General features: G+C 60.0%; 1 protein-coding gene across 1 annotated transcript; it reads left to right on the forward strand.

Moving 5' to 3' along the window:
• Positions 1-1,745: 1,745 nt before the first annotated feature.
• LOC311204555 (L-gulonolactone oxidase-like) lies at positions 1,746-27,842 on the forward strand (the record flags this gene model as incomplete). Its single annotated transcript, XM_084280964.1, has 12 exons — positions 1,746-1,844; positions 2,100-2,201; positions 4,446-4,571; positions 5,932-6,026; positions 8,075-8,165; positions 9,383-9,568; positions 19,518-19,625; positions 21,082-21,158; positions 22,865-23,014; positions 24,520-24,684; positions 26,512-26,602; positions 27,714-27,842. The coding sequence occupies 12 exons, from the start codon at positions 1,746-1,748 to the stop codon at positions 27,840-27,842; spliced, it is 1,419 nt and encodes a 472-aa protein (XP_084137090.1).
• Between the last annotated feature and the right edge of the window lie 73 nt (positions 27,843-27,915).

The raw sequence follows: 27,915 nt of genomic DNA on the forward strand, positions 1-27,915 counted from the left end.
ATATCCCCCTGAAGCATCTTCCCCCCAACACCCCTCTGAAGCACCTTCTCCCCAACACCCCTCTGAAGCATCTTCTCCCCAATCCCTCTGAAGCATCTTCCCCCCAACACCCCTCTGAAGCACCTTCCCCCCAAACCCCTCTGCAGCATCTTCCCCCCAATATCTCCCTGAAGCATCTTCTCCCCAAACCCCTCTGAAGCATCTTCTCCCCAATATCACCCTGAAGCATCTTCCCCCCAAACCCCTCTGAAGCACCTTCCCCCTAAACCCCTCAGAAGCATCTTCTCCCCAACACCCCCTGAAGCACCTTCCCCCCAAACCACCCAAGCTGGCAGCATCCCAGTAGGATGCAGGACTCCAGGTTCAAATCCAGACCCAGGTCCTGCTCTGCCAGTGGGGAGCAAAGGGCTCAGCCCCTCTCCTCCTCCTCCCCCCACCCTGGAATCAGGCAGAGCCCAAGGGAAGGGCTGTTATTCATTATCCTTCCAGCCTGCTGAGCAGCCCCTGGCTGACCCAGGGGGCAGGGACAAGCCTTGGACTGGCCATTGTCCCCAGAGCAGGATCAGCCACTCGCTCCAGCAGCATCTTCCAGGAGAATCCTGGGGGGATGGTAAGGAAAGGTCCATGGGGAGAGGGGGAATTTCCCACTTTTAGGGGTGGGAAGGGTGGTCCAGGCAGTGTGGAGACACGTGCCATGCTCTGGGCTGGTGGGGATGAGCTGGGGGGACACGAGTGGGTTTTGTTGTGGGTCTAGTTTAATACCCAGCACAGCAGGGATGGGAAATGGGAGAGGAGAATGGGAAAGGAGAGGGAAAGCCAACAGATCCCTCATCCATCAGGTCAGGGCTTCCTAACCCATGGGGTTTCCCTTCCCTCAGGTTTGTTCTTCTGGGGTCTGGGGGGGGTTTCCCCTATTTTTCCCCATCCCTCTCCCTTGGATCCCAGACCTGCTCCTGGTTTTTACTGAGATGGGCACAGCCCCACCTCCCCCTCACCCCCAGGGCTCCCTGCTGCTATCTGGGCTGGCTTCCTGATGGCCCTAGCTCCAGGGCAGTGTCACCTCCCTGGGCAGGGTGATGGGCCATTCAGTGTCCCTGCCTTGGCCAGCCCCTAAGAACAGCCTGGGGGGAGGAGGGGGGGGATGCTGGAGTGGTGGGGGATGGGGTGGCAGGGGGAAGGGAAGCTGCAGACACCCTTGCAGAGCTCCCATCTGCACCCCTGGAGAAGTTTGGCCAGTTTTGGGGTCTGCTCTTTGGATGGGAGTTGGGATGGGGAGAGGGGAAGGTGGAGGAGGGGAGCTTGGGTGGGAGGGCAGAAGGGTTGGTGATGGGGAGGAGGCTGGGAGGAAGCCAGGAGAGGAAGAATAAGAGGGAACAGGGGCTGGGAGGTGGCAGGAATAAATTGTCCCCTGCAGCCAAGGTGGGACATGTGTTGTGTCAGGTGGGTCCAGCAGGCAGAGGGGTTCATCTTGGTGCCCAACCCCACTCTGGGTCCTTTCTTGACCAAGCCCCATCTGGGCTGGCCATGACCAGGGAGAAACCATCTCTTCCCCAGCCAGGACCCACCCAAACCACCCTGGGGATGCCCTGCCTTGGGGTAGCTCTGCCCAAAGATGGGATGGGGTTGGGTTTTTTGGCTGTACCCCCCGTGGCAGGGCAGGGGAAGGCATCTCAGGGTGGATGGCTGAGGCTGGAGGAAGGTCCCAACCTGGCCTCAGTTGTCCTCTCATCTGGAGACACTGGGACATGAGGCCAGGGGGTAAATATGGGTGCTGGGAGCAGGTCTGTGAGGAGACAGGAGCAGAAGAGGATCCCAGAACCCATCATGCTGTGGAGGAGGAAGGGGTGGGCTGCACTCAAGGGGAAGCATCTCCAACACCCCAGGGCATCTTCCCACCTCTCTCCACTGGAGCTTGGACCAGCGTGGGGACACCTCAGCTCTGGAAACTCAAAGGGTTGAGATGAACCTCTGGGTTTAACTAAGAAATAATTAACCCTTTTGGAAGCCTGGCTGTGGAGCAGTGGTCTGGAGAAGGGGCTGTGTGGACAAGCAGGGCAGGAACTGGCTTTCTTCTGCTTTAACTCTTGGTTTTGGTCCAGGTTCACGGCCAAGGAGGAGTCAAGTTCCAGAACTGGGCCAAGACCTATGGCTCCTCTCCTGAGCTATACTTCCAGCCCACCTCAGTGGAGGAGATCCGGGAGGTAAGGAGGGTGCTTCCAGGTGGAGATCCAGGGGGTAAGGAGGATGCTTCCAGGTGGAGATCCAGGGGGTAAGGAGGATGCTTCCAGGTGGAGATCTGGGGGGTAAAGAGGATGCTTCCAGGTGGAGGAGATCCTGGGGGTAAGGAGGATGCTTCCAGGTGGAGATCCTGGGGGTGAGGAGGATGCTTCCAGGTGGAGGAGATCCTGGGGGTAAGGAGGATGCTTCCAGGTGGAGGAGATCTAGGGGGTAAGGAGGATGCTTCCAGGAGGAGATCCAGGGGGTAAGGGGGATGCTTCCAGGTGGAGATCTGGGGGGTAAGGAGGATGCTTCCAGGTGGAGATCCAGGGGGTAAGGAGGATGCTTCCAGGAGGAGGAGATCCAGGGGGTAAGGAGGATGCTTCCAGGTGGAGATCTGGGGGGTAAGGAGGATGCTTCCAGGAGGAGATCCGGGGGATAAGGAGGATGCTTCCAGGTGGAGATCTGGGGGGTAAGGAGGATGCTTCCAGGTGGAGATCCTGGGGGGTAAGGAGGATGCTTCCAGGAGGAGATCCAGGGGGTAAGGAGGATGCTTCCAGGAGGAGATCCAGGGGGTAAGGAGGATGCTTCCAGGTGGAGGAGATCCAGGGGGTAAGGAGGATGCTTCCAGGTGGAGGAGATCCTGGGGGTAAGGAGGATGCTTCCAGGTGGAGATCTGGGGGTAAGGAGGATGCTTCCAGGAGGAGATCCAGGGGGTAAGGAGGATGCTTCCAGGAGGAGATCCGGGGGATAAGGAGGATGCTTCCAGGTGGAGATCCTGGGGGTAAGGAGGATGCTTCCAGGTGGAGGAGATCCAGGGGGTAAGGAGGATGCTTCCAGGAGGAGATCCAGGGGGTAAGGAGGATGCTTCCAGGAGGAGGAGATCCAGGGGGTAAGGAGGATGCTTCCAGGAGGAGATCCAGGGGGTAAGGAGGATGCTTCCAGGTGGAGGAGATCCTGGGGGTAAGGAGGATGCTTCCAGGTGGAGGAGATCCAGGGGGTAAGGAGGATGCTTCCAGGAGGAGATCCGGGGGGTAAGGAGGATGCTTCCAGGTGGAGGAGATCCTGGGGGTGAGGAGGATGCTTTCAGGTGGAGATCTGGGGGGTAAGGAGGATGCTTCCAGGAGGAGATCCAGGGGGTAAGGAGGATGCTTCCAGGAGGAGGAGATCCTGGGGGTAAGGAGGATGCTTCCAGGTGGAGGAGATCCAGGGGGTAAGGAGGATGCTTCCAGGAGGAGATCCAGGGGGTAAGGAGGATGCTTCCAGGTGGAGGAGATCCTGGGGGTAAGGAGGATGCTTCCAGGTGGAGGAGATCCAGGGGGTAAGGAGGATGCTTCCAGGTGGAGGAGATCCTGGGGGTAAGGAGGATGCTTCCAGGTGGAGGAGATCCAGGGGGTAAGGAGGATGCTTCCAGGAGGAGATCCAGGGGGTAAGGAGGATGCTTCCAGGTGGAGGAGATCCTGGGGGTGAGGAGGATGCTTCCAGGTGGAGGAGATCCTGGGGGTAAGGAGGATGCTTCCAGGAGGAGATTCGGGGGGTAAGGAGGATGCTTCCAGGAGGAGATCCAGGGGGTAAGGGGGATGCTTCCAGGAGGAGATCCGGGAGGTAAGGAGGATGCTTTCAGGTGGAGATCTGGGGGGTAAGGAGGATGCTTCCAGGAGGAGATCTGGGGGTTAAGGAGGGTGCTTCCAGGGGACCCCAGACAGAATCAGAGAGGAGGAAATGCCAGGAAGGGCTGTGCTGCTCTGTCCTGTCGAGTCAGAGGGTCACAGGTGATGACAGCAGGAGCCCCTGAGATGGCCCATTCCACTCAAGGCCACATGGTCTCCAGCAGATGTGTCAAACCCCTTTTAAGGCAGAAAACCAGGAAACCAGCATTCCTGGCCCCAGCTGGACTCTGATCCTTGGGCATCAGCATCCGGCATCCTTCTGGGGTCCCCTGCCTGCCCCAGCTGGGGTGGGAGACCCCTGTGACTGTTGTCACCCCAGGGATGCCCCTGTCACTCTAGGGTGTCTCAGATGGGCATCACCTCCTTTGGGATGATCCCAAGGGCTGGGGTGGGAGGTGTCTGGGCTTCAGGGGTTGGTACAACCCCAGGTGGTGAGAGGTCCTGGTGAAGGTGGTGTCGATGAGAGGGGAGGTTTTAGCTTGGGGTGCCTTGTTGTGCCTCTGCCAGCGTCCTCTGAGGGAGCTGCTGGGTGACCAGGGCTGCCTGTTGTCTCTGCAGATCCTGGACATGGCCAGGCAGCGGGGCAAGAGGGTGAAGGTGGTGGGGGGTGGCCACTCCCCCTCCGACATTGCCTGCACTGACGACTTCATGATCCAGATGGGGAAGATGAACAGGGTCCTCAAGGTGAGACCTGCGTCTGGGAGGTGGTGTGGTGGCCCCAAAACGTGGTTGGGAGGGACCTCCAGAGCCCCTGGGGTCCCACCCCCTGCCCAAGCAGGGTCCCTAGGACAGGGGCTGGAATCTCTCCAGAGAAGGAGACTCCACACCCCCTGGGCAGCCTGTCCCAGGGCTCCCTCACCCTCACTGGGAAGAAGTTCTTCCCCACATTGGGGGGAACTCCCTGGGCTCCAGCTTGAGCCCATCGCCCCTTGTCCTGTCCCCACAGACACTGAGCAGAGGCTGCCCATGGCCCCCTGGGTCCCACCCTTCAGCTCTTGATCCCCAGGGATCAGATCCCCTCTCAGGCTCTTCTCTGCAGGCTGAACAGCCCCAGCTCCCTCAGCCTTTCCTCCCAGGGGAGATGCTCCAGGTCCTTCAGCATCTCCATCATATCCCTGTCCTGGGCAGCTCTGGGGAAGTGAGGGAGGGAGGGAGAGGTTCTCCTGCACTTTGCTTGACATTTGTGCCCATGTCATTGGTGCACATGGGCAGCTGAAGATGAAACCCCCTGACTGCAGCAGCATATTCTGAGAGCTGGATCATTACTGTTAATTAACAGCAGTGATCAATTAGGGAAGGGCTCCTTCCCTGGCAGCTCTGCCTGTCAGAAGTGGGATGAAAAGCTCCTGGTGTTGATAAGCTGTCCTTCCATCCAGAGCTGGCTGAGCAAGGGCAGGAGAGTCGAGCGGAGAGGTTTGCTGAGGGTAGGGTAGAGCTTTGCCCAGGGGAGTCTTCTCCAGCACCTCAGTGAAGTTATGGGAGAGGCACCCCAGGCAGCGCTACAGGCTGGGGCAGAGCGGCTGGAGAGCTGCTGGGGAGAAGGACCTGGGGGTGTGGGGGGACTGGGACTGCCCAGGAGCCAGCAGTGTGCCCGGGGGGCCAGGAAGGCCAAGGGCATCCTGGCTTGTGTCAGAGCCAGCGTGGCCACAGGGCCAGGGCAGGGCTTGTGCCCCTGGGCTGGGCACTGGGGAGGCTGCAGCTCCAGTGCTGGGTGCAGTTCTGGGCTCCTCAGCATCAGAAGGACAGGGAGGTCCTGGAGCGAGTGCAGAGAAGGGCAACCAGGCTGGGGAAGGGGCTGGAGGGCAAATCCTCTGAGGAGCAGCTGAGGGAGCTGGGGGTGTTGAGCCTGGAGAAGAGGAGGCTGAGGGGAGCCCTTCTCCCCACCTGCCCTGCCCTGCCAGGAGGGTGCAGAGAGGTGGGCGATGGTCTCTGCAGCCAGGGGCCAGGAGCTGGGCCAAGGGGCAATGGGCTCAAGCTGCTGAAGTGTTTTCCATGAGGTGCTTCTCCCCTCTGACCTTCCCCTCTCCCATCCCATCCCTTGCAGGTGGACAAGGAGAAGCAGCAGGTGACAGTGGAAGGTGGGATTTTCCTCTCAGATCTCAATGTGGAGCTGAACAAGCACGGGCTGGCCCTGGCCAAGTGAGTGTCCTCCCACGTGTTCATCCTTTCCCCAGCTGGGATATGGCAAAATGGGGATGTTTCAGGAGCTTTTAATCCAGAATAAGTGTGTTTGTTCTGGGATCTGGTCTTCCACCTGGGTCCTGCACACCTCAGCTCAACCCTCTGCCCAACCAATCCCACCTCTGAGTTGGAGGGTGGATAAAGGGACCTTTTATCCCCACACAGACCCTGTATTATCTCTACACCCCCTTCCAAGCTGGTCTTTTCCATCTCAGGAAGGAAACCTCTGCTCTCCCTTGGCAGTAAATGCTGAGGGCACCTCTCCTGGGGGTGCCCTCCATGGGGCTGAGGGTGACAGCAGGCAGCTCCTGGGAAAGGTGGACAAAATCAGGTAGAAATGAGGGTTTTTTGCTGGCAAAGGCCAATCAGCCCTTGGAATATCTCAGCAGGAGGACACTCCTTGCTCCACGCTGGGATAGTTGGTGTCCCTGGATGAGGAGGTGAAAGGAATGGGCTGGGGATCCAGGGCAATCCAATCCTGGGTGGGATGTGCCAGGCTGATGGTGGCTGGTCCCTCTGCCTCCTCTCTGGTTGTCCCTTGCAGCTGGTTTCTTGCCCAAGGGCTTGGAGGGAGTTAAATTTGGGGGTGGGGTTGCAGAGGGAGCGTTTCTCACTCTCCATCTCCTTCATTTGCTGGCCTCAGGGAAGAAGTGGCTCTTTAATGACCAGCTGGGTCCATATCTCCACTCTTGGGTCAGTACCAGCCCATCAGGTTGTCAGAGCCTTGGCCAGGGCTGGGGTGAGGGGGTGGGAGAAATAGACCCCACCTGACCAGCCAGCCAATGATGTGTGTGGGGTGAGAGTGGAGGATGAACCCACCCAGGGGTGCAGAGGCTGGAGGAACCACATCTGCTGAGGGGAGCCCTTCTCCCCACCTGCCCTGCCCTGCCAGGAGGGTGCAGAGAGGTGGGCGATGGTCTCTGCAGCCAGGGGCCAGGAGCTGGGCCAAGGGGCAACGTGTCAGAAGCTGGAGGAGTGTTTGGGGGGGAAAGGTGGGGGCAGCCAACATCTCAGTGTAGCCACAACCCCACCTTGGCCATGGTTGGAGTGGTGGAGCTTGGTCTGCAGACCTTGTGCCTTGTGGGTGCTGCTTCCAGTCCTGGTTACACCCAGGTTCCTCACCCTTTGCTCTCAATGCCTGTGGGGAGGAGGTTTCCACCCCAGTGAGTTCCTCCAGGATGATGGGGAGATATGGGGACATGTGGGATGTTGAGGATGCTGCTTTCAGCCCTGATTAGACCTGGGTTCCTCACCCTTTGCTCTGAGTGCCTGTGGGAAGGAGGTTTCCACCCCAGTGAGTTCCTCCAGGATGATGGGGAGATATGGGGACATGTGGGATGTTGAGGATGCTGCTTTCAGCCCTGATTAGACCTGGGTTCCTCACCCTTTGCTCTGAGTGCCTGTGGGAAGGAGGTTTCCACCCCAGTGAGTTCCTCCAGGATGATGGGGAGATATGGGGACATGTGGGATGTTGAGGATGCTGCTTCCAGCCCTGGTTACACCCAGGTTCCTCACCCTTTGATCTGAATGCCTGTGGGAGGGATGTCTCCACCCCAGTGAGTTCCTCTGGGTTGATGGGGAGACATGGGGGACATGTGGGATGGGATGTGAGGTGGGCTCACCAGCTGCCTCCTCCTTCCCCATGGATTGTAGTGGCATCCTGAGAGATAAGTCCCATCCCTGCTCCATCCCTGGGGGTGTCCAAGGCCAGGTTGGCTGGGGCCCTGGGCACCCTTGTGTAGCTCCAGGCCTGGAGGTTGGTGTCCCTGTCTGTGGCAGGGGGTTGGAGCTCTGGGACCCTTGGGGTCCCTCCCAACCCAGCCCAGTCTGGGATTCTATGTCCCACAGAGATGTGTACACATGGCCCTGGATACCCCAAAGGGTGGGAAACTCTGCTCCTAGGGGCAGAGGGACACATCTGGAGGACTCCACATGCACGTGGGGTCTGTGCCCCACCCCGTGCCCCACATGCTCAGGTCCTCACCAGCCCCTTCATCTGCCCCCAGTTTAGGAGCCGTTTCCGAGGTGGCAGCAGCTGGTGTGATCGGAACAGGGACACACAACACTGGGATCCAGCATGGCATCCTCCCCACCCAGGTGAGACACCAGTTGGGAGTGTCACTGCAGGGACATCAGCATCTCAAGGGCCTCAGGGATGCAAGCAGGAGGGGTCCTGCCCCCCTGGGATGGGGCTGCTGTGGAGACACCTCCCCAAGTCCCCCCATCCGAGTCTGCACTGGGACCTCCTTGTCTGCCAGCCAGACCATGATCCATCTCAAAACTCCTCCTGTCCCCTGTGCCTCATGGTCTTCTCACCCGATCAATCAGCTCTGTACCCAAAGGAGGCAGCTCTGGATTGGAGCCCCCCAGCCCCAAAATCTCTCAGGAGGTTAGGGAGACCCTTCACTCCTAGGTGAGGACCAAGCCAGGACTTCAGATCCTTGGTGGTGACTCCACGGATGGTCGTGGAGAAGGGGAATAATTTGGGGAGCTTCAGACCCTTGATGGCTTTTCCTAACACCCCCCAGAGAGAGGGGGGGGTCCTTCCAGATCGTTACATCGAGGGTGGATGGATGAGGGGTGGGCTGGTGGAGCCAAGCTCACCAGAAAGCACCCTGTGATGCTGCTTGTGGGACAGGGGTCTGCTTGGTGGGGGATGCAGGGCTGGGTGTGGGACAGGGGTCTCCTAGGTGGGGGATGCAGGGCTGGGTGTGGGACAGGGGTCTCCTAGGTGGGCTGGTTGTGGGGGGTCTCCTTGGTGGGGGATGCAGGGCTGGTTGTGGGATGGGGGTCTCCTTGGTGGGCTGGTTGTGGGACAGGGGTCTCCTTGGTGGGGGATGCAGGGCTGGTTGCGGGACAGGGGTCTCCTTGGTGCGCTGGTTGTGGGGGGTCTCCTTGGAGGAGGATGCAGAGCTGGTTGTGGGATGGGGGTCTCCTTGGTGGGGGATGCAGGGCTGGGTGTGGGATGGGGGTCTGCTTGGTGGGGGATGCAGGGCTGGGTGTGGGACAGGGGTCTCCTTGGTGGGCTGGTTGTGGGACAGGGGTCTCCTTGGTGGGGGATGCAGGGCTGGGTGTGGGATGGGGGTCTCCTTGGTGGGCTGGTTGTGGGACAGGGGTCTCCTTGGTGGGGGATGCAGGGCTGGTTGTGGGACAGGGGTCTCCTTGGTGGGCTGGTTGTGGGACAGGGGTCTCCTTGGTGGGGGATGCAGGGCTGGTTGTGGGACGGGGGTCTCCTTGGCGATGGGTGCAGGTTCTTGGCACGGCGATGGGATGTGTTGGAAGCTCTTGCTGATGCTCCACCCCTCTCTCCACAGGTCGTGGCTCTCACTCTGCTGACAGCCTCAGGGGAGGTCCTGGAGTGCTCTGAGTCCACCCACCCAGACATCCTCCAGGCTGCCCGCCTGCACCTCGGCTGCCTGGGCGTCGTGCTCACCGTCACCTTCCAGTGTGTGCCCCAGTTCTACCTGCACGAGGTGGCCTTCCCCTCCACCCTCACTGAGGTACGCCCTGGGGGGGGTAAGGAAAGCTCTGGATGGGGTGACATGACCAGAAGAAGGCTGGGAAGGGGTTAAATCTAGTAGAAAACCCCCCTGGGTTGTGTGGTCCTTGTGCATCTCCGTGGTGTGATTCATGGTGTCCCCTGAGCATGAAGCTTCTCTAGGGGGATGGAAGAGAAGGAAGGAAAGGCCACAGCAATTTTAACTGCCCATGGGTGGAAACAGCATCTTCTGGGACCAGAGAGGGGCTGGCAATGGGGTGGGGGAGCAGAGGGACTCGTGGGTGCCACCCCTGTGCCACCCCTGGGCAGGTGGGTGGTTGGGATGAGCATCACGTCGTGCAGGGGGGGGTCTTCAGGAGCCAAGCAGGGTTTGGGGGTGCAGTAAGGACATTGAGGTGCTGGAGCCAGACCAGAGAAGCTGCTGGAGAGCACAAGTCTGATGGGGAGCAACTGGGAGGGGTTTAGCTTGGGGGAGGGCTGAAGGGAGACCTGGTGGCTCTTTACCCCAAAGGAGAGGGTGCAGCCAGGGGGGTTGGTCTCTCCTCCCAAGGAACAAGCACCAGGACAAGAGGAAAGAGCCTCAGGTTGTGCCAGGGGAGGTTTGGAATGGAGATCAGGAAAAATGTCCTCACCCAGAGGGTTGTCAGGCACGGGACAGGCTGCCCAGGGCAGGGGTGGAGTCACCGTCCCTGGAGGGGTTCAAACCCTGTGTAGATGTGGCCCTTGGGGATGTGGTTTGGTGGACATGCTGGTGTTGGACAGACTGGTGGACTTGATGCTCTTAGAAGTCTTTTCCAACCTTAAAGAGTCCCTGATCCTCTGGCTCTGGTGCAGTCTTGGGGTTGCAGGAGAAGGCTGGTGGCTTCCAGCCTCCCTGGGGAACCTACCAAAGGCTTTCTGTGCTCCCCTTGGGCTGCAGAGAATGACCCTGAGCTGGAACACTGCTGTGTGTCCTTCAGAGGCATCCTCTGGGCCCTGGAAGTGGGGATGGGACCACTGTGCTGCAGGAGGAGGCATCGAGTCAGGCCATGAGATCCAGGGGAGCAGAGGGCTCCTGCTCTGGAAAGACCTCCTGGCTGCCTGCTGGGAGCTGCAGGGGACTGAGGTGGGGGAGAGGAGGGTGAAAACATCTCTCCTGCACCTCTGGATTCCACCTTTGGGTTAGATGTAGGGCTGGCAAGGTGTCCTCCTTAGGGAAGAGGCTGGCCAACGAGCCCCCTGACCGTGTCCTCATGCCCTGACCTCTCCACAGCATCATCCTCTTGCCCAGCAGCAGGTGGCTCAGCTCAGGAGGGGACAGGAATCAGAGTCCCCTCCTCCAGCTGTCCCTCCCCTCCCTTGTGAGCGATGCCTGAGCCTCTCTGCAGACAGGGATGAGCAAGGGGAAGGGCAGCCGTGGTGATGGGGAGATGCTCCTGGCTTGGACGTGCTCCTCAGCTGTGCAGCCACCAGCTCCATCATCCCTGGGCTGCCCCTGAGCTGGGCAAGGAGGCTCCAGCTCAACTGAAGGAGCCTGGGGGCATCAGCCCTCACTTCTGACCAGGGGGAAACATCACCCCTTGAGGTGGATCAGCCAACACTCCATGTTCACCCTGGTGCCTGGGAGCAGGTCAGCAGAGACCTGGGAACTCAAGGCACACATGACTAAGCCTGATGGAGATTTGATGTCCCAGCTGGAGAAATTTGCCCTTTGCCTTGTCCTGAGCTGGGCTGATGAGCTCATTAAACCTCCTGGACCAAGCAAGGAGGAGGAGAAGGCTCTGCTTGAGCTGAGCCCCACGTCCCAGAAGGTCTCAGAAGGTCCCCAGAGGTAGGCAGGGTCTAGCTGTGTCCTGGAGGGAAGGACCTGGATGCTCCCAGGAGCCTTGTGCTCTCTGAGGAGCATCTCCCATCCCTCTGCCTCCTGCTCCTCAGCTAATGGAGAGCTTGGCTTTCTCCAGCAACAGATGGGCCACTTAAAATAGTCCATGAGCATCCTGTGAGCATCTTATGAGCATCCTGTGGGCATCTTGATGATACCTTGGCCCCTTCTTGAGGTCAGGGTAATGTTTTGGGGGGGTGATGGGGCTCTCTGTGTCCCTCTGTGAAGGTTGGGCTTAACTCTTTGAGCTGAGCCTGGGCCAAGCTGTAGTGGGGATGGGATGGAGCTTGATGGGTTTCAAACCCCTCACCTGCATCCAGCCCCAGAGGGGGCTGTGGGATGGAAAACTCCCTTTAAACTGGTTGTCATGGTGCTGCTGGTCTTCTCTGTCTTGCCCAAGGTCCCCAACACCCAAACCAAAGCACGTGGTGCCAGTGATTGTCCCCTCTGGGCCATCCCCAGGGGAGGTGTCTCTCTTTCTGACCTGCTCTCTCATCTATCAGCAGCTTTCACGTCTCTGGAGGCTTCACATGCTGTCTCCTCCTTGGCAAACTCTCTCCTGCTGTCCTGCCACCCACCTTCCTCCCTGCTGTCCCCTCTTGATGGCCACATCCCACCTGAGGGTCGTGTTTTGCAGCCCATGGAAGGGCACTGGGTTGGCTGAGGAGGGCAGGAGGAGCTCAGGTCTCCTTTGGGCAGGGTTGAGGTGCTGGGAACAGTGTCCCAGGATGCTGGTGCAAGGATGCTCAGAGCTGCAGACTGGTTACCTCCACCTGAGCTCTCCATCCCCATGAGGAACCAGCCTGATGTCCCTCCAAAGAGGCATGAAATGCCTTCTATTTTGGGGGACACACACACAACACACAGCTTATCTCCTGGGCTTTATGAGCTTGTATCTCCACAGGGCTCTGTGGCCAAGGGTGGGTGTGATCTGGGTCCCTCAGAAAGCCTTCTGAAGGCCCAGTGGGCATTTCCACAGAGCCAGCTGAAGGAATCCTTTCCCCTGGCAGCACATCAAACCCAACTTTCCCCTCTCTCTGCCATTACACAACCCCCTCTTCAACGGCTGTGGGCCTCTCCTTGGAGCCCTCCCACACTCAGGGTGCTGGGAAGGAGGATGGAGTGAGCCATTCCCTCTGCTCCTCAGCCCCTCTGCAGCTGGGACACGGCCAAGCCGCTCTATCCAGACAGGATTTACTGCCTTGGGTGGAGCAACCACCATCCAGCTCACTTCTGGCCCCATCTCATTGCTGGAGGCTGCAGTGTTATGGCAGGTTGAAGCCTACAGAGAAGGGACCACCCACATATTGAAAGACCAGGTGGTCTTCTTAATGCTGCCTGGACCCTGTGTTCACTGGAGGAGTTAGCTTCTGCAGTGGGGAAACTGAGGCACGAAGCCCATCGGGAGGAGGAAGTTGGTGGTAGCGAAAAGGAGCCTCTCCAGGAACTGGGATCTGCTTCAACTATTGTCCTGACATCCCCACCAGAGCATCCTCAGCAGCATCCCCACACCTTGGCTCATTTGGGTCTCACAGGTCAGAGAGAATCCCCAGGTTGGAAAAGCCCTTTGAGCTCCTGGAGTCCAACCACCCCTGTCCTGTGCTGCCCCAGATCTCTCAGCACCTCATCTCCCCTCTGTTAAACACCCCCAGGGCTGGGGACTCAGCCCCCTCCCTGGGCAGCCTGTGCCACAGCCCCACAACTCTGCCAGGGAAGAACTTTGCCCTCCCAGCTGAGCTGACCCTGCCCTGGGGCAGCTTGAGCCCATTGCCCCTTGGCCCATCTCCTGGCCCCTGGCTGCAGAGACCATCGCCCACCTCTCTGCACCCTCCTGGCAGGGCAGGGGAGGTGGGGAGAAGGTCTCCCCTCAGCCTCCTCTGCTCCAGGCTCAACACCCCCAGCTCCCTCAGCTGCTCCTCAGAGGATTTGCCCTCCAGCCCCTTCCCCAGCCTGGTTGCCCTTCTCTGCACTCGCTCCAGGACCTCCATGTCCTTCTGAGAGGGTTCAGAGGAGGCCACAAGGATGCTCAGGGGGCTGGAGCAGCTCCCCATGGAGAGAGGCTGAGGGAGCTGGGCTGGGTCAGCCTGGAGAAGAGAAGGCTGTGGGGGGACCTCACTGCAGCCTCCCCGTCCCTGAAGGGACCCCAGGAACAGGAGGGGAATGGGCTGGTTAAAGGGCAGAGCCTGGCAGGACAAGGGGCTGGAGTGAAGCTGGAGGAGGGAAGGGGGAGAGGAGAGACTGGGGGGAAGTTCTTTGCAGAGAGAGTGGTGAGGGGCTGGAAGGGGCTGCCCAGAGAGGGGGTGGGTGCCCCGTCCCTGAGGGTGTTCAAGGCCAGGTTGGCTGGGGCCCTGGGCACCCTTGTGTAGCTCCAGGCCTGGAGGTTGGTGTCCCTGCCTGTGGCAGGGGGTTGGAGCTCTGGGACCCTTGGGGTCCCTCCCAGCCCAGCCCAGGCTGGGATTCTATGATTTCCTCACCCAAAAGAGGGGTCCCTCTCCCCCAGTCAAACCCACCACCCTAGGCCGAGCTTTCCCCAGGCCCATCACCCCGTGCGAGGCCTCCAGCACAGCTCAGCCCCATCCCATCCTTCCCAGTCCCTGGGGGCTGGTTGGGGGGGGGGTGTGTGTGTGTGAAAGGAGCCGTGCACTCTATAAATATTAATCCCATTATCAATTCTCCCTCATCACTGCTCCCTGCCCGCTCCCACAGCTCCAGCTTTCATGTCGAGCGGCCCAGCGAGGCGGAAGAGAGGGATGGCCAAGGGAGCAGCTTGCTTGAAATATTGAAGCCTGGGTTATCTAAGCCCTTGCAAATAATAGATGTGTCAGAGGAGCCCGAGCTGGGATTTGTGGTTATATAAAGAGCTGATGCTGGGCTTTGCTGGCCTCGTGAGCATCCTCATTGCTGGGAGATGCTCAGCCGCCCGTAGCCGCTGCTGATGGTGACTGGGAGGAAGGCAAAAGGGGGGTGGGGGTTGAGAGGGGTTCCTTGCAGGGCTGGGGTCGGCTGGAGAGCATCCCTAGATGGGGGTGGTGGGGTTGGAGTTGGTTTCTCCTTGGCCTGGATCTGCCCAAATGGTGAGGATGGGTTCAGGATGCTTCTTGCCCCCACCCTGGTCTTTGTGGTTTGCTGAGCTGGTGGAGGTTGGTAGGTGTGTGCTGAGGCAGTGGGTTCCTCTTCCTGGAGGGTCTCTCATCTGCTTCTCAGCCCACCCAAGCTCTTAGGCACCTGCAGGCTTGCACAGCTGAGCGACCTGGGGGGGAGGGAAAAGGAACAGCTTCTCTGGATCTGAGCTTCCCTCTTCCAAACCCAAACCCTGACACAACCCCCTTGGGGGATGCCCCAGGCACCTGGGATGGATCCCTTGAGCCCAAGTCCTCCAAGACCACCTACAGCCCCCTTGGGGGATGATTCTTTGAGCCCAGGTCCTCCAAGACCACCTACAGCCCCCTTGGGGGATGATTCTTTGAGCCCAGGTCCTCCAAGACCACCTACACCCCCCCCTTGGGGGATGATCCTTCGAGCCCAGGTCCTCCAAGACCACCTACACCCCCCCTTGGGGGATGATCCTTTGAGCCCAGGTCCTCCAAGACCACCTACACCCCCCTTTAGGGGATGTCCCAGCCACCTGGCATGGACCCCTCAAGCCCAAGTCCTCCATCCCAAGCACCTGGGATGGATCCCTTGAGCTCAGGTCCTCCAAGACCACTTATATCCCCTCCCTGGGGGATGTCCCAGCCACCTGGGATGGATCCCTTGAGCTCAGGTCCTCCAAGACCACTTATATCCCCTCCTTGGGGGATGTCCCAGCCACCTGGAATGGACCCCTCGAGCCCAAGTCCTCCATCCCAGGCACCTGGGATGGATCCCTTGAGCCCAGGTCCTCCATCCCAAGCACCTGGGAGGGATCCCTTGAGCCCAGGTCCTCCAAAACCACTTACATCCCCTCCTTGGGGGATGTCCCAGCCACCTGGGATGGACCCCTCAAGCCCAAGTCCTCCATCCCAGGCACCTGGGATGGATCCCTTGAGCTCAGGTCCTCCAAGACCACTTACCCCCCCCCCCTTTGGGGGATGTCCCAGCCACCTGGGATAGATCCCTTGAGCCCAGGTCCTCCAAAACCACTTACATCTCCTCCTTGGGGGATGTCCCAGCCACCTGGGATGGATCCCTTGAGCCCAGGTCCTCCAAAACCACTTACATCTCCTCCTTGGGGGATGTCCCAGCCACCTGGGATGGATCCTTTGAGCCCAGGTCCTCCATCCCAAGCACCTGGGATGGACCCCTTGAGCCCAAGTCCTCCAAGACCACTTACACCCCCTCCTTGGGGGATGTCCTAGCCACCTGGGATGGATCCCTTGAGCCCAAGTCCTCCAAGACCACTTACACCCCCTCCTTGGGGGATGTCCCAGCCACCTGAGATGGATCCCTTGAGCCCAAGTCCTCCATCCCAAGCACCTGGGATGGACCCCTTGAGCCCAGGTCCTCCAAGACCACCCAGTGCCTACACCCCCTCACCACTGCAGTGCCTGACCTTGCCCCTCCTAGCCAGAAATGTGTGTGGAAGTGAAGTGACTCTTCCAGCTGGTGCTGGGCCATCACCCCCTGATGCAGTGGGACCACAGCAGGCACACAGGAGGAAAGGGGAGGCTGAGCATCCATCTCCTCTCCCAAAATTCAAGCTCCCCACGCTCCCTGGCTCCTCTTCATTGCTCTGGTGGATGATGTGCTCCCATGCCTCCTTGTGCTTCATCCTCTCCACAGCACCTTGGCCCCAACCATGTCCTTTCCCCAGGAAGCTTCTAGAGCAGCCAAACCCTCCCCCCCAGCAGGCAGGGTGCCCGACCCTCAGCTCAGTGAGCTCCCAAGGGTGTTTCCAAGCAGGAAAGCAAGCAGCTTCTCTTCTCCTGGCCTTCACCACCCCAAGGGATGTGTTCTGGGGAGGGAAGCAAAGATGGGCAACACCTCCAGGGTCATCCCTTGTGTTGGCCACAGCACAGCAACAAGATTTCAACCACCCAAGCAAGTGCTCTGCTGGCACTTGGCCATAAGACAGTGTCCCCAAGGACTCCCAAAGCCAGCTCACTCCCTGCCCTCAGCTCTTACCCAGGCAGCTTTAATTATCCTACAAAGCCAACGGGCTTATTTCCTCCTTCAGCCCCATCTGCCTCTATCACAGGGATCAGAAGCACACATTGAGAAGGTCGACCCCACTGGCTACGAGCTCCTGATCTCAAAACGCAGGGGCTGGAGGACCAACAGCTGTTGGCAGGATCACCTTGGGAAGGCAGCACCCTTCTGTTCCATCCCCCACTCCCATTTCAGTGACTCAATGGATTCGTTCCCAAACCAAACTGGGTGTGTGTGGGGGGGGAAACGTGGGGTTGGGGCTTTCACTCCTCTTCCACGTGCACCATCAGTGGTGGTTTCCAAGCTAAGAGCTTCTCTGGGCTGGAAATAGGTGGGTTTTGGGAGCACCTTGGGTGGGGGGTTGGTGGGTTTTTTGGGAGCTGCTGCTTCAAAGGTGAAGCTGAAGGCAGCGGCTCTGGTGTTCATTCCCACCACTTGCAGGAGTAAGGGTCTTCCCAAAGGGCTGTCTCCCCATCCTCCCTGCTTTGAGGGCACCACAGCAGTGTGACCCCCCCCCCCCCAAAGACCTTTACCCTCTGGTGTGGGTCACAGCAGGAGGCTGGATGCTAAAGCAGCCCAGCCTGGAAGGGAGCAGCATCACCAGGTTGCCATGACCTTCTTGGGGTGATGTCCATGGGGTGTTGCACCTTCTCCTGGGTCAACCAACCTCCTTGAAGCAGAGTTGCTGGGTTTTCTAAGTCTCTTTTTTGCAATTCTCTGGGATATCTGGGTGGGAGGGACAAGGGGGTGGTTGGAGAGGTTGTTTCCAAGAGGCAGAGAGGGCAGCCTGGCCAAAATAGCATCCAGCACAGGGTCCTTCCACCCTTGGACGTGCAGGGCTGAAGGCTGAAGGCTCTTCTCATTTCCATGGGCAGCTGTTTTCCTCCAAGCAGCCCTGGGATAAGACCCCCCCTCTGGCTCTGGGAACAGGATGAGGATGTCCTGAGGCTGTGGTCACCCCAGTTGAGCTCCATCACCTGCGTGGTCCTGCCTGTCCCCTGCCTGCTCAGCCTCCCTGTGCTCTCCTCAGCTGCTGACAGCATCCTTAAAGCTCTTTTTGTGTCATTATGAATAATTTGGTGGTTCCACAGCTGAAGTGGGGGATGTCCCTGGGACAGGGCCATGTAGCACATCCCAGCTCCATCCCCTCTTGCATCTTGGCTCCATCCCCCTGATTCCCCCCCCCCCTTGGGCTGCAAAGGAATGTGCTGCTGGGATGTGAAAACTGGAGAGGGCATCCCTGATGCTGGACCAGGAGGTGGATACTGGTAGCCCCCCAGCATGCCCCACTGCATGGCTGGGGGAGCCCCCTCCAGCTCCTGGCTGCTCTGGGAATGCCTGATGGAGCAGCTGGAGGGGCTGCAGAGGTGGGACTGAGGGAGGAGGAGGGGTCTGAGCCTGGGTGTGTGCCAGGTGCAGTCCCAGCAGCATCTGCAGGAGGGTGGCTCTGCCATGGTGGAGGCATGGTGGGCATGCTTGTTCCCTTCCCCATCAGAGACACCTTCCATGGTGTCTATTCTCTCTTGTGCCTGGCTGGACTGTATTGATCCCCCCTTCCTGGAATCATAGACCCACAGACTGCTTTTGGTTGGAAGGGACCTCAAAACCCATCTAGTTCCCAACCCCCTGCCATGGGCAGGGACACCCTCACTAGCCCAGCCTGCCCAAAGCCCCATCCAACCTTGAACCCTGCCAGGGATGGGGCTTCCACAGCCTCTCTGGGCACCCTGTGCCAGGGCCTCCCCACCCTCAGAGTACAGAATTCCTTCCTCACATCTCACCTACCCCTGCCCTCTGTCAGCTTGAAGCCATCGCCCCTTGGCCTGTCCCTGCTCTCCCTGGTGACCAGCCCCTCTCCCACTCTCCTCTAGGACCCCTTGAAGTGCTGGGACACCACAATTTGGTCACCCCTGAGCCTCCTCTGGGCTCACTCCACCAGCTCTACATCTTTCCTGTCCTGGGGACCCCAGAGCTGGACCCAGCACTGCAGGTGGGGTCTCCCCAGAGCAGAGCAGAGCAGAGGGGCAGGATCCCCTCCCTCAGCCTGCTGGCACAGGACACCCTGCCAGCCCCTGCTGAGCTTGTCACCGATCAGCATCCCCACACCCTTCCCCTCAGGGCTGCTCTCCATCCGTTCTCCACCCAGCCTGGAGCTGTGCTGGGGGCTGCAGAACTCCTTGCACTTCATGCAGCTCCCATGGGCCCACCTCTCCTGCCTGGCAGGGTCCCTCTGGATGCACACACCCAGGCTCAGACCCCTCCTCCTCCCTCAGTCCCACCTCTGCAGCCCCCCCAGCTGCTCCATCAGGCATTCCCAGAGCAGCCAGGAGCTGGAGGGGGCTCCCCCAGCCATACAGTGGGGCATGCTGGGGGGCTACCAGTATCCACCTCCTGGGCCAGCATCAGGGATGCCCTCTGCAGTTTTCACATCCCAGCAGCACATTCCTTTGGAGCCCAAGGAGGGGGGAATCAGGGGGATGGAGCCAAGATGCAAGAGGGGATGGAGCTGGGATGTGCTACATGGCCCCATCCCAGGGACATCCCCCACTTCAGCTGTGGAACCACCAAATTATTCATAATGACACAAAAAGAGCTTTGAGGATGCCCTCCCCACCCAGCTCAGTGTCACCAGCAAACCTGCTGAGGGTGCCCCCAATCCCACTGCCCAGGTCCCTGGCAAAGGTGTTGAGCAGTGTCAACCCCAGTGCAGAGCCCTGAGGGGCACCCCTCACCACAGAGCCCTGGGTGGGTGCTGAGCCACTGCCCACAGCTCTCTGGGTGCGACCACCCAGCCAGTTCCTCACCCACAGAGGATAAGGCAGACCCCTTGGACCTTCCCCAGCATTCCCAGGATGGAATTCCCACTCTGAGGTGCCTCCAAGATTTGATCCCAGCATCCCTGCTCCACGCTGGGGGACACCCACTGACCAGCCCCCCCCCCCCATCTCTCTGGTCATTGCAGGTCCTGGATCACCTGGATGATCACCTGAAGAGGTCCCAGTACTTCAGATTCCTCTGGTTCCCCCACAGTGAGAACGTCAGTGTCATCTACCAGGATCCCACCAACAAGGCAGGTCCCACTGGGCTCTGTGCAGGAAGGGAGAAGGGCCTGGGGCACAACCCCCAGTGCTGGTGTTTTGGGGTGGGCTCACCGTGCAAGGGATGCTGGGGATGGGGTGGGGGAATGGCATTTTGGGGCTGGGCTGGACTCTGCCCGTGCTCCACAGATGCAGCTGGGGCTGTCCAAGGGGTCAGCATCCCCATGGCAAAGCCTGAGCTCCTCCTGGGGCTGGGTTTGGTCCTGTTTCATCATGGGAGAGATGTCCAGGGAGTCCTGGGGTGTCCTCTGAAGCCCTGCTCCCAATTTGATCCTGGTCCAGGCATGTGCTCCCACCTTTGTGCCTGCTGGTGCTCCACAGATACAGCTGGGGCTGTCCAAGGTGTCAGCATCCCCATGGCAAAGCCTGACCTCCTCCTGGGGCTGGGTTTGGTCCTGTTTCATAGTGGGAGAGAGGTCTAGGGAGTCCTGGGGTGTCCTCTGAAGTCCTGCTCCCAATTTGGTCCAGGCATGTGCTCCCACCTTTGTGCCTGCTGGTGCTCCACAGATGCAGCTGGGGCATGTCCAAGGTGTCACCATCCTGATGGCACAGCCTGATCTCCTCCTGGGGCTGGGTTTGGTCCTGTTTCATCATGGGAGAGAGGTCCAGGGAGTCCTGGGGTGTCCTCTGAAGCCCTGTTCCCAATTTGATCCAGGCATGTGCTCCCACCTTTGTGCCTGCTGGTGCTCCACAGATGCAGCTGGGGCTGTCCAAGGTGTCAGCATCCCCATGGCAAAGCCTGACCTCCTCATGGGGCTGGATTTGGTCCTGTTTCATCATGGGAGAGATCTAGGGAGTCCTGGGGTGTCCTCTAAAGCCCTGCTCCCAATTTGATCCTGGTCCAGGCATGTGCTCTCACCTTTGTGCCTGCTGGTGCTCCACAGATGCTGTCCAAGGTGTCACCATCCCCATGGCACAGCCTGACCTCCTCCTGGGACTGGGTTTGGTCCTGTTTCATCATCTAGGGAGTCCTGGGGCATCCTCTGAAGCCCTGCTCCCAATTTGATCCAGGCATGTGCTCCCACCTTTGTGCCTGATGGTGCTCCACAGATGCTGTCCAAGGTGTCAGCATCCCCATGGCAAAGCCTGACCTCCTCCTGGGGCTGGGTTTGGTCCTGTTTCATCATGGGAGAGAGGTCTAGGGAGTCCTGGGGTGTCCTCTGAAGTCCTGTTCCCAATTTGGTCCAGGCATGTGCTCACACCTTTGTGCCTGCTGGCGCTCCACAGATGCTGCCCAGGTGTCAGCATCCCCATGGCAAAGTCTGACCTCCTCCTGGGGCTGGGTTTGACCCTGTTTCATCATCTAGGGAGTCCTGGGGCATCCTCTAAAGCCCTGCTCCCAACTCAGTCCTGGTCCAGGCATGTGCCTGCTGGTAAAAACACCCACGGTCCCTAACCACCATCCTCTTCCTCTCCTTGGCTTTGCAGCCCCCCTCTTCCTCTGCCAGCTGGCTGTGGGATTACGCTGTTGGCTACTATCTGCTGGAGTTCCTGCTCTGGATCAGGTACAGGCACAGCCTGGGACACAGTCTGGGACACGTCGGGTGGGTTTGGGTTTATCCAGCCTCATCCAGATGTGTTCCCTGCATCTCTACACCCTGTGCTGCCTTCCTGGGGAGCCCCAGGGAAGGTGGCAAAGGAGGATGGTGACCTGGAGTACCCCCATCCCTGGGGAAGATGCTTGCTCTCCAGGAAAGCTCCTGAGCAGGGGGGAGCTGGATGTTGTTGGGATTGATGGTGCTGGGATTGATGTCCGGGGCTGCACTGCCCTCTCGTGTGCACAGGGATGGAGCAGCTTTTGCAGCACCAAAGGAGCTTTTCTTAGTGTGTGTGGGGGGGTAGTGTTGGACCTGAGCTTGTCCTGAGCACCAGGGTGGAGAGAGGAGATCAGGGCAGGTCGTGGAGGCTGGGCTGGGAAGTGGGACCTTGGTGGCACAGGATGGACTCAGTGAAGAGGGAGAAGAGGGGCTGTGGCCACCCAGGATGCTGCCAAGGTCCCCACCTTGTCCACATAGCTCTTGGTGTGAGGGTGCCCAGAGCACAGCCTGGGAGCACTGAGCTCTCAAGGGGGAGGGAAAGCAGTGACAGGGCACCTGGTTCTTAGCCAGGGGAGGGAGATGCTCCCTCAGTCAGTTTGCAGGTGACACTGAGCTGGGAGGAGCTGTGGGTCTGCCTGAGGGTGGGGAGGCTCCTCAGAGGGGTCTGGCCAGGCTGGAGCCACAGGCTGAGCCCAAGGGGCTGAGGTTGAACCAGGCCAAGGGCAGAGTCCTGCCCATGGGACACCCCGACCCCCAGCAGCGCTACAGGCTGGGGCAGAGCGGCTGGAGAGCTGCTGGGGAGAAGGACCTGGGGGTGTGGGGGGACTGGGACTGCCCAGGAGCCAGCAGTGTGCCCGGGGGGCCAGGAAGGCCAAGGGCATCCTGGCTGGTGTCAGAGCCAGCGTGGCCACAGGGCCAGGGCAGGGCTTGTGCCCCTGGGCTGGGCACTGGGGAGGCTGCAGCTCCAGTGCTGGGTCCAGTTCTGGGCTCCTCAGCATCAGAAGGACAGGGAGGTCCTGGAGCGAGTGCAGAGAAGGGCAACCAGGCTGGGGAAGGGGCTGGAGGGCAAATCCTCTGAGGAGCAGCTGAGGGAGCTGGGGGTGTTGAGCCTGGAGCAGAGGAGGCTGAGGGGAGCCCTTCTCCCCACCTGCCCTGCCCTGCCAGGAGGGTGCAGAGAGGTGGGCGATGGTCTCTGCAGCCAGGGGCCAGGAGCTGGGCCAAGGGGCAATGGGCTCAAGCTGCCCCAGGGCAGGGTCAGCTCAGCTGGGAGGGCAAAGTTCTTCCCTGGCAGAGTTGTGGGGCTGTGGCACAGGCTGCCCAGGGAGGGGGCTGAGTCCCCAGCCCTGGGGGTGTTTAACAGGGGGGAGATGAGGTGCTGAGAGATCTGGGGCAGCACAGGACAGGGATGGGTGGACTCCAGGAGCTCAAAGGGCTTTTCCAACCTTGGGATTGTGATTCTGAGATGAGGCCAAGGGTGCAAGGTCCAAGGGCAGGTCCCAGACAGGCTGCAGCTCTCTGCAAGGAGGTGCTGCAGCTTTGCCTGCAGCCCCTTGAGGGACATCCCCTTGCCCAGCATCCCCGGGATGTGGCTTGTGGCACCACAGCTCCCACCCTGCCCTGGGCAAGTCCTCCTCTTGGGCATCACATCTCCCCTTCTGCTCTCTCCTCTGCAGCACCTTTGTGCCCAGCTTGGTGTCCTGGATCAACCGCTTCTTCTTCTGGCTCCTCTTCAGCTCCCGGGTGGAGAACGTCGCTGTCAGCTACAGGATCTTCAACTACGAGTGTCGCTTCAAGCAGCACGTCCAGGACTGGGCCATCCCCATGTAAATGGCTCTGCAGACCCTCCTGTCACCCCCTCCCCAGCTGGGAGCAGTGTCCCAACCATGTGCCATCCCCCTGCCCCAGCCCAGCCTGCCTGGAGCAGGAGCAAAGCCAGCAAGAAGGGGACCTGGTTAGGAGGCACCACTGCTCCCTGCAAGATGAGCATGGGGACCCTTCTCCATCCCTGGAGAAGGAAATCCATCTCACAGCCTTTCTTGGGGTCATCCCCCTGTAAATGGCTCTGCAGACCCTCCTGTCACCCCCTCCCCAGCTGGGAGCAGTGTCCCAACCATGTGCCATCCCCCTACCCCATCCCAGCCTGCCTGGAGCAGGAGCAAAGCCACCAAGAAGGGGACCTGGTTAGGAGGCACCACTGCTCCCTGCCAGCTGAGCATGGGGACCCTTCTCCATCCCTGGAGAAGGAAATCCATCTCACACCCTTTCTTGGGGTCATCCCCCCGTAAATGGCTCTGCAGACCCTCCTGTCACCCCCTCCCCAGCTGGGAGCAGGGTCCCAGCCACGTGCCATCCCCCTGCTTGTGCCCTGCTCCAGCCACCAAGCAAAGGGAGCAGGAGCAGGAGCAAAGCCACCAAGAAGGAGACCTGGTTAGGAGGCACCACTGCTCCCTGCAAGCTGAGCATGGGGACCCTTCTCCAGAGATGTCCATCTCACCTCTTTCTTGGGGTCATCCCCCTGTAAATGGCTCTGCAGACCCTCCTGTCACCCCCTCCCCAGCTGGGAGCAGGGTCCCAGCCATGTGCCAACCCCCTGCCCCATCCCAGCCTGCCTGGAGCAGAAGCAAAGCCACCAAGAAAGGGACCTGGTTAGGAGGCACCACTGCTCCCTGCAAGCTTAGTCTGGGGACTCCTCTCCAGGGATGTCCATCTCACACCCTTTCTTGGGGTCATCCCCCTGTAAATGGCTCTGCAGACCCTCCTGTCACCCCCTCCCCAGCTGGGAGCAGTGTCCCAGCCATGTGCCAACCCCCTGCCCCATCCCAGCCTGCCTGGAGCAGAAGCAAAGCCACCAAAAGAGGGACCTGGTTAGGAGGCACCACTGCTCCCTGCAAGATGAGCATGGGGACCCTTCTCCAGGGATGTCCATCTCACACCCTTTCTTGGGGTCATCCCCCTGTAAATGGCTCTGCAGACCCTCCTGTCACCCCCTCCCCAGCTGGGAGCAGGGTCCCAGCCACGTGCCATCCCCCTGCCCCATCCCAGCCTGCCTGGAGCAGGAGCAAAGCCACCAAGAAAGGGACCTGGTTAGGAGGCACCATTCTCCCTGCAAGCTGAGCATGGGGACCCTTCTCCATCCCAAATCCACATCACACCACGTCTTGTGAGCCCAGTGCAAGGGGAGGGATGTGTGGGACACACCAACCATTCCCCCCGTTCCCGTGGGGCCAGGGATGGAGCTGTGGGGCAAGGGGTGGGGGTTCAGACCTGAAGGGAGCAGGGTTGTAGCTTTGTGGGCATTAACTGGGGCTGGGGGGGTTCTCCTGGGCAGTGAGAAGACCAAGGAAGCCTTGCTGGAGCTGAAAGCTGCCTTGGAGAACAACCCCAAGCTGGTGGCTCACTACCCCGTGGAGGTGCGCTTCGTGAAGGGGGATGGGGTCTGGCTGAGCCCCTGCTTCCAGAGGGACAGCTGCTACATGAACATCATCATGTACAGGTCAGCCACGGGCCCTGTCCCACGCCTCCTCCTCCTTCTCCTCCTCTTTCTCCTCCCTCTCCTCCTCCTCCTCCTCCTCCTCTTTCTCCTCCTCCTCCTCCTCCTCTCTTTCTCCTCCTTCTCCTCCTCCTCCTCCTCCTTCTCCTCCTCTTTCTCCTCCTTCTCCTCCTCCTCCTTCTCCTCCTCTTTCTCCTCCTCCTTCTCCTCCTCTTTCTCCTCCTCCTTCTCCTCCTCTTTCTCCTCCTCCTTCTCCTCCTCTTTCTCCTCCTCCTTCTCCTCCTCCTCCTCCTTCTCCTCCTCCTTCTCCTCCTCCTCCTCCTTCTCCTCCTCTTTCTCCTCCTCCTTCTCCTCCTCTTTCTCCTCCTCCTTCTCCTCCTCCTCCTCCTTCTCCTCCTCCTCCTCCTTCTCCTCCTCTTTCTCCTCCTCCTTCTCCTCCTCTTTCTCCTCCTCCTTCTCCTCCTCCTCCTCCTTCTCCTCCTCCTCCTCCTTCTCCTCCTCCTTCTCCTCCTCCTCCTCCTTCTCCTCCTCTTTCTCCTCCTCCTTCTCCTCCTCCTTCTCCTCCTCTTTCTCCTCCTCCTTCTCCTCCTCTTTCTCCTCCTCCTTCTCCTCCTCCTCCTCCTTCTCCTCCTCCTCCTCCTTCTCCTCCTCTTTCTCCTCCTCCTCCTCCTCCTCTTCCTTCTCCTCCTCCTCTTTTTCCTCCTCCTCCTCCTCCTTCTCCTCCTCCTCCTCCTCCTCCTTCTTCTCCTCCTTCTCCTCCTCCTCCTTCTCCTCCTCTTCCTCCTCCTTCTCCTCCTCCTCCTTCTCCTCCTCTTTCTCCTCCTCCTCCTCCTCTTTCTCCTCCTCCTCCTCCTTCTCCTCCTCCCCCTTCTCCTCCTCTTTCTCCTCCTTCTCCTCCTCCTCCTTCTCCTCCTCTTTCTCCTCCTTCTCCTCCTTCTCCTCCTCCTCCTTCTCCTCCTATTTCTCCTTCTCCTCTTTCTCCTCCTCCTCCTCCTTCTCCTCCTCCCTAGGTCAGTGTGCTGGTGCCCAGGGATCCAGCAGCAGCAAATCACAGCATCACAGAGCTGCAGGGATTGGAAGGGCCCCCCAGAGCCCATGGGGTCCCACCCCCTGCCCAAGCAGGGTCCCTAGGACAGGGGCTGGGATCTCTCCAGAGAAGGAGACTCCACACCCCCTGGGCAGCCTGTCCCAGGGCTCCCTCACCCTCACTGGCAAGAAGTTCTTCCCCACATTGGGGGGAACTCCCTGGGCTCCAACTTGAGCCCATCACCCCTTGTCCTGTCCCCACAGACACTGAGCAGAGGCTGCCCATGGCCCCCTGGGTCCCACCCTTCAGCTCTTGATCCCCAGTGATCAGATCCCCTCTCAGTCTCTCCTCTGCAGGCTGAACAGATGCTTGGCATCATATCTTCAGGGCCAGAGGCTGCTCTCCTGGGAGCCCAGACCTCCAAAACCCCATAGGTGAGCTCAGCCTGAGGATGCTGAGCTGATAAAAACGGCTCCAGGGGCTCTTGAAGAGCAGGAGCTGGTTGTGGGTGGGGAAGGAGGAGCTTTGCCTGACATTTGCAGGCAGGAGGGATGGGGGTGGCTTTGGAGCACCCTAGAACCACCCAAGCCTGTTTCTTGGGAACCTTGTCCTATGCCAGGCTCTGCTGCCCCAAGTGCTGGTGGCAGGTTCACCCCCAGAGGGTTTCCATCACCCAGTGCTGGCCAAAGACACCTCGATGGGTCTCTGGGGTTGTCTTTGTTCCCAGGTAGGGGGTTTCTTGGGGTGGTTTCCTGGGTGCAAACCCCTTGCTGATCTTCCCCCTTGCTCAACTCTGCCCCCAGGCCCTATGGGAAGAACGTCCCCCGCCTCAACTACTGGCTGACCTATGAGGGCATCATGAAGAAGCACGGTGGGAGACCACACTGGGCAAAGGTACCACCAGCCCTGCTCTTCTGGGAGGAGAGGCTCTGCAGAGGCAGGGCTGGGTGGGTGGGGAGGGTCCTTCCATCTCTTCCATCCTGGTTCCTTTTGGAAAGGGAGGTCTGTAGTCAAAGGGGGGGATCAGGGAAGGGTCCCCTCAGCCTGGTCCCAGAAAGGTGGGAGTGGGTGAACCTGATGAGTTCAGCACTGTGAAGTGTTGGGTGTTGCACTTGGGCTGAGGGATCCCAGCCAGGGGTCCAGGCTGGGAGAAGAGCTGCTGGGGAGCAGCCCTGAGGAGAAGGACCTGGGGTTCTAATAGGGGAGAGACTTCCCCTGAGCCAGCAGTGGCTCTGGCAGCTGGGAAGGGCGATGGGATCCTGGGCTCCATCAGCAGAGGGGGGGCAGCAGGGACAGGGAGGGGATTGTCCCCCTCTGCTCTGCCCTCCCCAGCTGGAGTCCTGTGTCCAGAGCTGGGGCCCAACACAAGGAAGATGTGGGGCTGGTGGAGAGGGGTCAGAGGAGCCCCGGGGATGCTCAGAGGGCTGGAGCAGCTCCCCATGGAGAGAGGCTGAGGGAGCTGGGCTGGGTCAGCCTGGAGAAGAGAAGGCTGTGGGGGGACCTCAGTGCAGCCTCCCCATCCCTGAAGGGACCCCAGGAACAGGAGGGGAATGGGCTTGTTAAAGGGCAGAGCCTGGCAGGACAAGGGGCTGGAGTGAAGCTGGAGGAGGGAAGGGGGAGAGGAGAGACTGGGGGGAAGTTCTGTGCAGAGAGAGTGGTGAGGGGCTGGAAGGGGCTGCCCAGAGAGGGGGTGGGTGCCCCGTCCCTGGGGGTGTCCAAGGCCAGGTTGGCTGGGGCCCTGGGCAGCCTTGTGTAGCTCCAGACCTGGAGGTTGGTGTCCCTGCCTGTGGCAGGGGGTTGGAGCTCTGGGACCCTTGGGGTCCCTCCCAGCCCTGCCCAGCCTGTGATCCCAGGATTCTCTGATATGGGTGGTGTTCCCCTCTTTGCCCCTCATCCTGGTCACGTAGATAAGGGGATGGAAGGGGCTCCCCACAGCATGTGGTGGTGGGGCCCCAAAGCCAGTGAGCTGTTCCCCAGCCCCCCTGGACTCTTTCTCTCCTTGCAGGCCCACAGCTGCACCCGGAAGGACTTTGAGAAGATGTACCCAGCCTTCCCCAAGTTCTGTGCCCTGCGGGAGAAGCTGGACCCCACGGGGATGTTCCTGAACACCTACCTGGAGAAGGTGTTTTACTGATGGGGGTGACACAGGGGGGAGTGGAGGACAAATCAGCCATCAGCCACGGCTCTTGGGAACACCCCAAGGTGTC

The sequence above is a fragment of the Gallinula chloropus genome (genome assembly GCF_964237585.1).
Source record: "Gallinula chloropus genome assembly, contig: HAP1_SCAFFOLD_341, whole genome shotgun sequence".
Taxonomy (NCBI): domain Eukaryota; kingdom Metazoa; phylum Chordata; class Aves; order Gruiformes; family Rallidae; genus Gallinula; species Gallinula chloropus.